The sequence below is a fragment of the Amblyomma mixtum genome, chromosome 5 (assembly GCF_055824585.1).
Source record: "Amblyomma mixtum isolate Tamu chromosome 5, ASM5582458v1, whole genome shotgun sequence".
Taxonomy (NCBI): domain Eukaryota; kingdom Metazoa; phylum Arthropoda; class Arachnida; order Ixodida; family Ixodidae; genus Amblyomma; species Amblyomma mixtum.
This window is the reverse complement of record NC_143016.1, coordinates 49,689,942-49,703,751: the sequence shown is the minus strand read 5'-3', so window position 1 is coordinate 49,703,751 and position 13,810 is coordinate 49,689,942. Positions and strand designations below refer to the sequence as shown.

Here is a 13,810-nt window from a genome sequence, read left to right as displayed (position 1 = left end):
GCAGCTAAAGTGCATATGGGTGTACGAACGGCCACATAAACAGGAACAGGCCGAGGACTATGGTGTCCAACAAGCGGCACGCAGCAAAGAAGAGGACGAGGTGGAAGGGACTCGAGTTGTAGGGACGATGTTTACGAACGCTGGAACAGAAACCTCAACAATCGAGTCCGAAATGTTCGTTTCCACAAGACATCTAGCATTGAAGCACATGATGAGTATTCTGCATCGCAGCGGGTGTGCCGTGCTGCGCAGTCGCAAGGGCAGCGGCTAAAATTAAAAGCAAAACGAGAAGCTAACCAGAAGTGGCTGGCCGCGAAGACAGCTCCAGAAGGTAGACAGCTCCGCGATACTTATAATATATAGAACGGACCTGTCATGTGATAACAAGTGCAAGGCTCCGTATGCGGGCTAGTATTGTCCCTGGGACAAGAGACGCCGCAAAACCACGCAACGAAGGGTAGCAGCCGGGCTCATATATGGTAAGTGCCTGGGCTAGCAAGTAGCACAGTGCTGCCATCTATTAAGCTTGCTAGATATATGGCCAGTAGATCGCGCTGTCGGATGATCGGTGTCCGGCCAAAAGAGCGAAGAGATGCCATGATAATGAACGTAGGTCATTATGTGAGTACAACAAATATGAAGTACTCGATGGTATTCGGAGATGAATAATGCTTCCAGGGCTCATTTAATTTCGGGAATCAGGTTTTATGCCTAAGGGTAGATGTACGGCCGAGATCAGAAATCAATCAGAGATCTGCTGAAAATTTAGCACTAGGTGCCCAAGCCAAAACGACAAGTGAGCCAGTGCAGGAAGATATCGGCTGGAAATCGTAAGGGAAGCTCAGAATAACATATTAAGTGATGAACACCCGTAGAAATTAGTCGCTAAGGTGTTGGCATGTAATGTATTTAAATAGTTATTGACAATTTACCTCCAATCTCATACAACTTTCTATGTGCCACACAATGAGGCTAGCAGTGCTTGCACTTCAGTCTTCAGATCTGCCGAAAGTGTTATCTAGAGAGACACTCCGCAATAGATACGTGCACTGATGTCGCAGACGCAACTACTTGCTTTAGGCTGAGCAGTGAACCGAGGAAAGTGCTATTTACTCATGCGCTACGTACCAGGATCCCCTAGATAACAGAGCAAAAAAAAAAACTTAGTAGTTGTTAATAAGAACGGTAAACTGGGCTAGTTGGTAGGAATTCATACTGAAAACTGCGCAAAAAAACGAAGACACAGAACGAGAAGGCACGACACGGGCGCAGACTATCAACTGAATTTTTATTCACATGAAGAGGCCTATATAAGTATCTTCTACCCACAGTGAAACAAGCACAAAAAACACAACAACCGCGAAAATCAACCCAAAACACAATCACCCACTATCCCTTCGCGTGCACCGTGATGCAACCGTCAATTACACTTTCAAAAAACTGCGCACAAACAATATCACGACAACCTTAACGGTCACGCTGATATCACGCCAAAGACCCCTATCGCCTGCTGAAGATACTTATATAGGCCTCTTCATGTGAATGAAAATTCAGTTGATAGTCTGCGCCCGTGACGTGCCTTCTCGTTCTGTGTCTTCGTTTTTTTGCGCAGTTTTCAGTATGAATTAGTAGTTGTACTGTGAGAGGCCCTGTGTCTAAGAACATTGTCCAGCTATCCTGCTACCCACAGGAACAGGATATGCGGGGAACTGGTAAAAGCGTACCTGATAAGAAACGAAGTGGACGACCACGTTGCACTACCTACAGTCGGCATGCTCGATAAGTAGCTGTTCTTGGCAAGTTCTTGCGCCAGGGATATTGCTTTAGAGAATGTCCGGTTTTTAACGCGATAGGGTTTAGAAGCTATTGTCGCCCAAAAGCCGGCGTCGTCGTCGATATCTGTTTTCAGCGTCGGCGTCGTTGACTGTTAGCGAAAAATCCACGAAAAATACCCACGGAAGCAACATAGCTGGGTCACCTAGGTCACGGGAAATTGTGGTGTCCTCACAACCTGCCCACCGTGGCCAGTGACAGTTAAATTAATGGCGACTGGTTAAATTAATTAATGAGTGGTAGTCAGTGGCAAGGGCAGTGCACATCACTTAACCGCTGCACCACTGCTCCAAGAGTGGTATGATGACTCCCAGCAATCTATGCATGTAAAGTAGAGAATGATCATTTCCGCATATATTCCCGCGCCCATTATCGTTATTGCGTAATACATTGAAAATTGAGTTTATTTGTCGCCCCCCCCCCCCCTCCCCCGAGTTTTGTTTTTTGCTTTTTCGCTTTCTTTGTTAGTGCCGAAAGGAAAGACTGATTTTTTCTGTTGTGTTGCCTGCCACCTGTGTAGTTTCATTTATTGTGAATATATAAACAGTTGATACTTCAAAACTGAAAATTTGTTTTTGAGGAAAAGAAATGACGCAGTAAATGGCTCACATATCTCGGCGGACACCCGAACCGCGCCGTAAGGGAAGGGAGGAAGGTGGGAGTGAAAGAAGAAAGAGAGAAAGAGGTGCCGTAGTGGAGTTCTCCGGACTAATTTCGACCACTTGGGGATCTTTAACGTGCACTGACATCGCACAGCACACGCACACCTTTTGCGTTTCGCCTCCATCGATACACGGCCGCCGCGGTCGGGTTCGAAACCAGGTACTCCTGCTCGCTTGGGTCGTATTTCGTCTGCGCTATGGTCTTAGTTTTTCGCGCTGCTGAATATCAATCTATAGACATGCTTGTGAATACTGTAACTTTGTCCTCAACCTGGTATAGTGCAAGATGTAGCGGTGCTGTGCAAGGTGCGGTGTAGTAATGAATGCAGGGTGCAGTCTAAAGTAAGCCTAGATAAAAACAATGCGCGGAATAAACATGCAAAGGGAGTGTATAGAAATTCAGACTGTCGCTGCAGAAAACACATCTGGCTCTAACAGACGCTGACGACCTTAGTGTTGAAGCAATGAATGATAGTCTCAGGGAGATTGTATTCTCTGTATTTCATTAAAGAGTTTCTCTCTCTCTCTCTCTCTCGTTATATTGTGTGTAATAAAAATGGGCGGTAAGATAGGCGAGATACTGCTAGGCTATCTCACGAGATCAAAGATATCATTACGAAACGTGAAAGCATTAAATCCTCTTACTGAACAGAAAGAACAGAAATGACAAAGGCATCCAAGTTGACCCATAAGTGAGAATTACCCGACTTAAGTAAGATATCATGAAGTGAAACGATCATGCTCTTAAGAGTAGAAGTAGCCTAAAAACGGTTAGGAGTAAACTGAACATGGTGGATGTATGCGCTAGGGGGCAAGCATGCGATGTCATTACCAATGTGGACGAGATAGTTAATGCAGCCTAGAGTTCAAAACAGATCTATAGCGTAGCCGAAGTAATCAGGACGAACATGAGAGAAGCAGTAATACAGAGAAATTGGGCAAGAAAACGAACATCGGTTAGCCGAGATGAAGAGGAAACGGCCATTTGCAGGGCATGTATTGCACTTAACAGTACCTTTTGCGGGGCTAGTTGGTGTGACACTCTGTTCAGTAAAGTAAAAATAGCGCTAACTTTTACACAGATCACACCTCTGCGTCTTTCTGTGAGGTTTGTGTAAAATTTAGCGCTATTTTTACTTTCCTGAACACATTTATTGCATGCAGCTGATGACCCTTGATCGCTTAATGCGCCGAAGTGGTTTCGAAGGTACGGCAACGTAGCAGGGGGCGCCAGACCGACAGGTGCGCGGATGAAATTACGAAGTTTGGGGCGATAACTTAGACGCAGCTGTTTTTGGAAAACCTTAATTAGAAAACTCGAGGAGAGGCCTTTGTCCGACAGTCTACATAGTTCTACAGATAACGACGAATATAAGTTAGGAGTTCCCCTTGTTTTTGAGCACGTAGAGCTTTCACGAACACAGCAGACGGGGAGACAAGAAAGAGATGTCAAAAGCTTTAATTTGATGACGCCACCTGATGTGTCTGGCATTTAAATTGCAGAAGAGGCAATTTTATTCTACTGTATAATGCTTTACGAATCCAGTTTGAAAAAACAAAATACAGATGTTGGATCAAGCGTATTCTTTGTCACATTTAAATGTCGCGGTAATAATTTCACTGTAGGGCTTAATAAGACTCGTTGCGAAAGAAATTACAAAAAGTAAGGGGGAATTAATGTTGCTGTCCAGAATTATATTACCTTGCAAGCTGTGTAAAATTATGTAGCGCATAACGTAGCCTGCCACATTACACGCAAGCGAGATAAAAAGATTGCAGTGGCCGACTTGCTGCAGAATACAATGCCACGTTTTCTTGCAGCGATCGTAACTACTATTGGCAGTGTGCTGCTATGTCCCCAGCTTAACTATTGTGAACCGAAGCATCAGCTGCTCCAAGACGTGCTGGATACTTTCGAGGTAAAGTTGACTCAACCTGCTATGTTGCATACTTACTGCGGCGGGGTTCTGATTTATTGACAAAAATTAGTAGGTTTCTTATCGTGTCAGGCTATGAAGACAACTGGATACGCATAACGACGTATGCTTGGTTAAGACGAAATAATTAACAAATTTTTACAGAGCTCAATTCCTGCGGCTACGATTACAATCACGTTTTGTACTCGAATGCGTTAGCGTTGATCATTAGGACCATGATTTTGAAAGTTTGGTTTCGAGTTAGCAGTGAAAAGTAGGTCGTATAGATGAATAAGCTTAGAAAACGTACTTAGCCAATAATGAAATGGCATCAGGCTGGTTAGCATTCCATTCTGCAGACCTGGGCACGGTTTTACTGCGCTAGCTGCTTTTACTCTTGGTCCCAAGGTTTAATAGACAAATTGGTTACGGCGAAAGGACGTCCACACGAGCTTTTTCACCAATACACCAGTTGCTTCATCAACTAATACCGAAAATAGCTTCTTAGACAGGTCACAAACTAATATCTCATTGAAATGAGGTTCAATGAGTGGTAATTCGTGTTGTGCGCTTGGTCCTCTTCAGCTCAACGTCGTCGTCTGAAGAGGCGGGCAGGTGAAAATAAAATTGTTTCCAATATTTTCATTTCCTCTGCCAGGAGCTAACTGTGACGCTGTGCATCAAACCATTGGTTGAGAGATAGACAGCCTCCCAAATAGTTATCTGTGCAAAAAAATTGCCGAGGATTACGTTACCTCTTAATGCGAATTTTGAGCGCAGCTGATCGGCTGTTTCAGATCTTCGATAGATTTGTTTAGCAGCAGCGGCAGACGAAGGACTTCCACCGGTTGCCTCGCTCATGGCGCAGAAAGAAGGGGCAGAGAATAAACTATTTATATAGGCAGGCGGTTCGCAGTGGCGAACGACGGCGACTATGCGTTTCGGCTCGGACGGTGCCCATTTCGAGATCCGCCGCCACCGATCCGGCGCTCTGATTGCGCTGTGATTGAATGGAGGAGAAGCGAAGAGAGCGATTAAGTTATCGCGAAATTGCGGGAGCCAGCGCGTGGACGCAGAGGAACGTAGCATGGCGAAGAGATAGCATTGACTGATTCATGCCGCTGACGCTGCTAGCGAGTCAAGTGAACGTGGGTCTGCGTTTCGGCCAGGGATGCACGCACCGTGATCCGCTGATGCCGAGCCGGCGCTTAGGCAACCGGAGAACACCGCGCACTGTCACGTGGTGGCCACCACGGAGGAAGAGGGCGCGGGGTACACGCAGTGGCGAACGGCGGCGGCTATGCGTTTCGGCTCGGGCGTGCAAGAGAAATGGCGCCAGGAGCGCGCGCAGCTAGAGCAGCGCGCTGCCGCGGCTGCGGAGCTTGTTACGAGGGACAACGGCGACGTCGCGAAACGCAGGAACGGGCGACAAAGAGGTGCACACCTCTGCCAGGAGTGTTATGAAGACTATCCGTGAGCTATGAATCTAAAGAAGAGAAGGCGTACTTGCGAGCGAGTGATCTCTAATCCTATTGCATTATACTTCTAAGAGTAGGTGAAGCGTCCTCCAAGTTCTTTTTTACTTGCTTTTATTTAGTCATTAGTCTACCCAAGCGCTACAATATGGATACAAATAAAAAAGTTTATAGCTGAATTAATTCCGCGTTGAGGATGCTGGCAAACAGCTTCGATTAGCGCAACTCAGCTTTTAATGATTAAAGCGACAGCCTTTAATGGCTCATACCGTCGTCCGTTATCAAAGAGTGTCACACGCGTTTAACTCGGTAACTAAAAAAGAAAGAATAAAAGCAATGGTTGCTTCATATAGAGGAGGAAATAATGAACCTAGAAGCCGAGCTTCGTGACTGTAGATTAATTAGTTAATTAGTTATAGGTAAAAATGCCGAAATTGCGTCGGAATAGCGCAGACGTCGGTATAGCTACAGAACCGGTGTGATGTCACATCCACCGGAAGTCGTCACGGCATACTAAAACTTTTCACAGTATGGTCGGAAAAACGTCGGAATTGTGTCAAATTAGATGGAAAAATGTGTAATTAAGCATAATTAACATTTAAGATCCCCAAAAGACAATTAATTTTCGTATCGCTATAGCCACGGGAACGGTATATCCACCGGAAGTCGTCACGGCATAGTGTCTTCGGCTTTCGCCTCTCAACACTTTAGTTGCCAAAGTTTCCTCGCAATTTTTTTTTCTATTCAGCCTCGTCCTGCCATCCGCTAGGCGTCTTGGTTAGGCAAGATGGTACAGCCGGGGGTTCTGACAATCAGGCATTGCTTCTAGAATGCCGAATTTGCATAATTTTTTTCTGCATAAGCTTTCCTTGTAACATGAAGGCTGAACTGGTGTTAATGCTGCTAAGTCTGTCACCCCTATCTTTTTTGTGCTTTTCATTGCTGGACATATGAGTTCTTTCTTTTGGCAACGGGCTCAATAATGAACCGTAGTGTGACTCGGTTTTCAGTATTTTCCTGAGCACTGTCATCTAATCAACCGCTGGACACATGGAGAGTGCATGAAATTTTTAGAATCTGTCCGCGACCAGGAACTCTCTTGTCTATTTTCCTCAACACATATCCGTGCAGCTCTGCCCAAGAAGTTTCTCTACTTTCTGAAAAATGCTGCTCGCGCTTTAAAATCTGTGAATCGAGCCTTTGAGATTTGCAGAATATATGGAATGCAGATTCAGGCCATGAAAAATGCGCACAGAAGCGATCATATATAAAAGAAGCTGTCTTAGCCTGGGGAAAATCTCTCACGCTCATTCTCATTGCAGATCTTCGAGAGTTTTCCTTATGGTGTCGCTATGTACGACATCGATCATGATGGGGACCTCGACTGCCTGACTGCGGAAAGGACGGAGCTGAGAAAGAATCCCGCGCATGCAACATACGTTCTTCTCCTCAAGGGCCTGAAAGGGCATCCAGCGTAGGTTTGATCGAACCGTGAAGCATTTTGTTATGATGCAAAGCAAGTTATTTCATCCATGTGAGCAAGCTCAGCGTTATTTCATTATTATTATGTGCTTAACTCTTTGCAGCGCCGATTGATATTTTGGTTTCAGAACAATAGCTTTTCTTCCTCAATGGTATGCTTAAGCTCATGAATACCAGTTCGTTAGTTTTCCAACGCTGAACTCCTGCGGTTATTTTTTGGTGTGATGTACACAAATTTTCATAGTACCAGAAATATTTGAAAAATATAACATCAATATTCTGTGATTTGTCTAATAAATTGTTACTTCGGATCCTGCGCACAAGGTACCTTTGAATCACAATTAGTTTAGAATGTCCACATGATGGCATAAATTTAGAAAATCCTATGGTATTAGTGCCAAACTATGTCACAAAAAAATGGCAGGCAACATGTTATGATGCTAAGTGTTATGCAAAATACATTTCCTGCATCCATAATATTGCACACATTCTTTAGAGCAGACTGCCATCAACGAAAAGTCATTTTGAAGAAGAATGGATTATAGATTTATAGAACTTTTGTTCCCGCTCTTCAGGAGTGGGTTCAGGATTCTTCTGGGAATCGGAGGGATTAGTTTGTTATCGTCAATTATTTTTGATGATATACGGAATGAAATTTTTTTTACGATTACTTTTCTAAATGACCTCAATGGGGCATATCGGGCATGGTTAAAATAAGTCCTTGCATGGTTCTTGCGAAGCGCAATAATTTAAACGTTTGGATATAGTGAGGAAACAAAGTTCGATTTCCTACGCTTATAGGTACAAGGTAAGTCACGCACCCTCTCTATCTATCACCACTTGGCTCGACTGGCTTGGCGCTGAAGGGGAAGAAGAACAGCGGCTTCTGGTCGCCCAGATGGTCGACATGCTCGGCCTATAAATTATGGTCGATTAAAAGTCTTTTACTACTACTACCACTACTAGGTACAAAGGAAGCATGCATGTTCAGATATATACTTTGCATCCGCTCCGCAGTCAAACCCAGCTGGCGCGTTTCACTGAGTATGAGCGCCATAATAGCCGTATATTGATATCGTATTTTATAATAAATAGTCATAAAGACACCTGTTGTGGTGGCGCAGTGGCTTTGGCGTTCGGCTGCTTCTCGCGAGGGCTCGCGTTCGATCTTCGTGGCGGCACCCGTAATACAATGTAGGCAAAATGCAAAAACTCCAGTGTGCTCTGCGACTTCACCGTCCGGTATTTAATCCAAGGTGGTCCAAATTATCATCGAAATATATAAAATTAGCGCTTAACAGAAGAGCACACAAAAAAGACAGACACAATTTGACTACGACGCCACTCATAAATATAAAGTGAATAAATTTATTAACTGTCCCCCCTCTACGTTACTGTCCTTTTCCGCCCTCGTCTATTAAGAGCACAATTATTTAAAAGATCATGAATGAACTAGACAATGTAGAAGCATTACTTCAGCAGGCTTGAATTAACCGGGAGTTCTCTACTGCGTCACTCAATGCCTATGTTCCTTCGGGACATTAAACATCAATTTATAACATACAATTTGCGAACGTCAATGCATTCATATTTCAGATTCATGGTCGGAATGTAACTAAAAAATTTAGTTGCTTGATTTCCTGAATATGACATTCTTCTTTCACTCCTTTTTTTATCCCTTCACTGACGGCGCGGTTCGGGTGTACACCGAGATATGAGAGACAGTTACTGCGAATTTTTTTTCCTTAAAACTAATTTTCATTTGCACCTTCTGCAAACTTCATGACTTTGGACGCATTCCGTTTGCGTTGTATATGTACTTATCCTCCCAATCTGGATCAGGACCGTTGTCCTCTTTTAACATTAAAATATATATCCGCTAATTACCGGGACTTGCACCATCAATGCCCGGCTCCTCTCACGGGGCTAGGAGAAGCAGGCGAAAGAATACATCTTATACTCTATACTAACACTCCAATGTGACCGTCAGTACTCAAACATTTCAATCCTTCGTTCTCTGGCATCTGCACTTTCTATGGGGAGGTGGCGGACACCTTCCACATGGTCTGAGCATGCCAGCGAAATTCTTCTGTTCCACCCCTAACCCAATACCCTACTCGAGAGGACTGGGAGGCGGCCCTGCTTGGCTGCCTGGACCTAACGGCCAGCAGGCCCTGGTTCAGCGAGCTCTTGTGGCCGTCCAGACTAATGGGGTCCCTGAATAAGGGACTCCACCTAGTATTGTAAGGGGAGCGGCCCACTAGAGGCTGTTCAAATGCTTTTCATCATCTCCATCATTTTCATCCTATGGAAAACTAATCCTAATTAAACATTTACTGACTGCATCCCTGTCATCTGCACGTTCTACCATATTTGAAAAGCGTAGTACGCTGAATGAAACTGTCAACATTCCTTCCAAAAGTGGGTGCATACCGTCATTAGTGGTATGGCTGAATTTTGGAATTGTTTTTACTACAGTTAAGACGTGTGCCGAACCGCGTTTAAACCACCGGCGGTTTTCTGCCGGTCTCTGCTACCTGAGGCTGTCAAGTTTTGAAGAATTGCTGCTTCTGAATGCAGCTGATATACTTCACAATAAACCTTTACTCACGAAGTAGCATTTATTTATAGCTTTTGGCTCTCATTGCAGGAGAAACATCACTTATCACATAAAACCTGGACCAACACCCGACACCAATATCTTCACAGTTGATGAAGGTAAATATGAATATGTTTTGTAGCAGTGGCTGTCTCAGCCTAGTTCCGCTAATTTTGCGTAGTTGCCTTCGATGTCTTCGCCTCCGCACCCTCTCATCTCTCCCTTCCCGCTTCCATATGGGGAGATCAAAGGAAGAGTGCGGGACCGCAGGAGGAATGAGAAAGAAGGGCAGAAATGGAGCAGAAAAAAAGGTAAAAACACCGGGTACCGAGCACACGTGGTGGCAATTTATTCACGCTAACCACAAGCGAAGCCGAAGTTGAGCGTCGCCCTCAGAACGCTGCACGTAAGTGGGACCCTAGAGCCAAAACATACGTCGGGTTGAGCAGAGGGTGTACGCTCTCAGGACGCCGCCCGCAAGCACGCTGCGAGACACGGTTCTTAAGACTGCAAGACTGCAAGCACCGACTTCTAATAATAGAAGGCACACATTGTAAGCCTCCCATAATACAAGCGCAATCGCCGTAAATTCGTTCTTGCAAACATTTCACGAATGAACTAGAGCTGATCACTTAATGTGCCCTTCTCTGTAGGTGTAAGGTCTGGACCAGTGCTGTGCAAATGAGCAGGCCAAAGAAACAAAAGCTAAGTGAACCAGTATTCTTGCAGAGGGGGAAACATGCCCACAACGCTATCACGCTCGCTGTTTGTAAAAAGAAGAGAAGCGTAAAAATTAATACACTAGAACATGTATGGCCGTTTCGGGCCTCATAACAGCGATGGTTACAGCACTGAAAGCATACCAGAGGAAACGAAATTGCATTCGGCTCCAGAGAAACCAGAGAAAAGCGGTTTGCGGCATGAAGGTCACCTTGTATACACCTTTGGGTTGTACAGACCTTTGGGATGGCTTGTTCAGACCGTACTGCACACTTGCCTGGACACTATAGAACAATGCAGCCACGAGCGTGCAGCATTGCCCGAGGCTAAACTTTCTAAGCAGAGGTTTAGGAGCTTCAGGAAGTTCATAATAAAAGGCGGTCAGTGGTGAGGAATGTGCCATTCAGAAAAGTGGAGAATATTTCTCCAACAGTACCTTGCAGCATAGGACCTCGTGATTTCTTCTCGTCCTCAAAGCACTTTAGTTAGAATGAATGCAATGTTTTCCTGCTGTCAGCGACCTAAAATCACTGGATATATATCATCGCATGAATTACCCAAACAGGTTCCGCCACCGCGGTTACTTAACGGCTTTGGCGATCGGTTGCTGCTCCCAAGGTCACGGGTTCGATCCTGGCCTTGGGGGCCGTATTTTGATTACGACAACATGCAAAAACGCCTGTAGGCTGTATGATGTCAGCACTCATTAAAAGAATCCCTGTCGTATAAATTATTCCAGAGCGCTTCACTGCGGTGTCCCTGTAGCCCGAGTCGCATGCGGGACTTTCAAACCCCTCAATCCACGTACGGCTTCCAAAATGTTTGATTACACATGTGGTTCAGCAATACGCCACTCTCATAGCTGTTTGAAATACAGCCAACGGTGGCACTTGTCAGACTAAGGTTGCTTTCGTGGGAAACTTCTTGCGACCAATCATTAATGTAACTGCACCTGTAACGATGGACAGTTTGCTCACAATCAGGTGGACAGGCTGTGATGACGGCGCAAGGTCCGGTTACCTAGGTGGCCGACAGAGGTTACTTCTCTTTGGGTTTTTTGCTCACACCGACAACGATAACGATACCGGGCTCTCCGCTGAACGGAACCGTTAAAGATATCGCGTTAAAGAGATCTGAGGGGAAAAAAAAGATAAGGGCGCCACAGCAACCACGTCCACCGAAGCGACCACCGCGGCTTCATCATCAACAGATGCCCTGGTTTCTCTCGCTATCTTTGCCAGTTGAATGGTTTATCAGTTTTGTTCGCGTTTTCTGCAGGATAAATGAAACACCTATTTTTTGTTTATTTCATAAAATGCAGACGATAGGCCGCCAGAAAAAATGCTTTATAAAATAAAACAACTTTTAAGCATACTGCGCTACAAAAAAGCGCTTTTAAAGTCTTGGAGAGCACACGAAACCCACAAAATCTGCAAAAGGGTGTCGGCGACGTGGTCAGCACTTTCATAATTATCGTGTCAATGAATCCTACCCGAGCACCACAGGCAATAAGCCCAATATTGTAAATATGTCGGCAAATGCCGGTCCTACATAGGACCTGAGTGAAACCACCGATTTGCAATATTGGGCCGATTATCTGGGCTGCTTAAGAACCTTTGTTGCTAATTAGCCGGGAAAATTATCGGGCTATCGTAAGACGCCGCACTAATATTGGGAGAAAGAGCGGGCCCCTGTCCCAAATAAGGAGCCTGTGTAGGCGAGGCGACTTTGGTCAAAGTAATCTAGGAACCCTTGGTGTTTTTATCATCATTTACAAGAAGCCACTTTCAGGCAATACGTTGCGGAAATACGTGCTTAAAATGCACCATGAAACAAATTTTTGATGATTAAGGCACCGCGCCTGACAAATAACCTTCTAATTTTTAGGTATTACTAGTAAGATCACTAATGAGATTATTCCTCTATGCCGCTTAGAGCAGTACCTCGACATGTCCAATATAAATCCGATGCCTTCCACATGGCGTGCCTCATTGCGTACAGAGCCTATTTAATACGTTAAGATGAAAAGATGTTGTGTTTTCTGATGCTTGAACTCTGTGCAGATTACGACCATGAGCAAGTTGCCCGTTTCATATACACGGACTACTTGAATTGCGCTCTTGAGGAGCTTCCTTTCGCCGACCGCCAAGGTGAGCCATTAGCTTTCACTATTTGTGCAGCAAAGTTGCAGTTTAAGAAAAGCACACAATGAAGGACGAAGCATTTTAGAAACCCTCTCAGGAATATTTTCCCTAAAAAATATATGTTTTCACAGCTAGGTTTCTGTATAAGAGCACTACGCCCTGTATAAACTATATCAGATAAGTTTCTGTTATTGGCGTGATGGCTGCAATTTTAATGTTTTAATATCACTACATAAAGTTAACAAATATTGCACGCGCGAAGCAGAACTCTATCTTCGAGTAGCCGCATTTCTCTTTTCAGAAATACTTATTGACCAGAAGCTCTGAAAGCTAGTCTTTCATTCATTACATCAAAATGCTTTCTGCAATAAAGTAAATTTGTTTTTCATGCTGATCTCATCTGAATTCCTTCTGCATTCGCAGAATGCATATTGTGGGTCAAAAGTGCAGTAAAAGACGATGTCCCCCAAATCTGTTTGGAAAAGTTTCAAGACAACTGCAAGGACGGAGTGCAAGCCTACGACAAGGACACCTGTGGGCAGATGGTCCAATAAGTGCTGTACCACAATGCACCGCATCTGTACCGCATCTCCCTTCGCACCGGCCATCAGCACCAAGTGTCACGACCTCGCGCCCGCACCACTACACTTTATTCATCATTCTTCCCCCGGACTGCGAACGACTGGAACGGCCTTCCCCAAGAACTTGCTGATATCATATGCCAAGCTTTGTTCCTGGAAAAAATAACGCGTGTACTTGCTGAGTGAAAATCTTATATTTATATAACTGACAACTTATCTGTTACTTATGCTGTTTTTCATTTCTGTGTGCCCCACTCCTTATGTAATACCCTCTAACGAGGGTCTTTTATGTAATAAAGTGAAGTGAAGTGGAGGCACTCCGATCCGTGAGGAGAGGAAGCATCAACCTTAAAGCCGTTAGAAAAGCAATAAATTTGTTCCCGCCATTCCGTGATCCA

At 44.6% G+C, this 13,810-nt stretch overlaps 1 protein-coding gene across 1 annotated transcript; it reads left to right on the top strand.

Moving 5' to 3' along the window:
• Positions 1 to 4,297: 4,297 nt before the first annotated feature.
• Positions 4,298 to 13,385, top strand: LOC149342087 (uncharacterized). The gene is made up of 5 exons (XM_089544385.1): positions 4,298 to 4,414; positions 7,209 to 7,360; positions 10,019 to 10,086; positions 12,751 to 12,837; positions 13,255 to 13,385. The coding sequence occupies exons 1-5, from the start codon at positions 4,298 to 4,300 to the stop codon at positions 13,383 to 13,385; spliced, it is 555 nt and encodes a 184-aa protein (XP_089400511.1).
• Positions 13,386 to 13,810: the final 425 nt, after the last annotated feature.

Coding starts and splice junctions, on each gene's coding strand:
- LOC149342087 (XM_089544385.1), top strand. CDS start 4,298: ATGCCACGTTTTCTTGCAGCGATCGTAACTACTATTGGCAGTGTGCTG. Junction 7,361..10,018: donor GGCCTGAAAGGGCATCCAGC/GTAGGTTTGATC, acceptor CTCTCATTGCAG/GAGAAACATCACTTATCACA. Junction 12,838..13,254: donor TCCTTTCGCCGACCGCCAAG/GTGAGCCATTAG, acceptor CTGCATTCGCAG/AATGCATATTGTGGGTCAAA.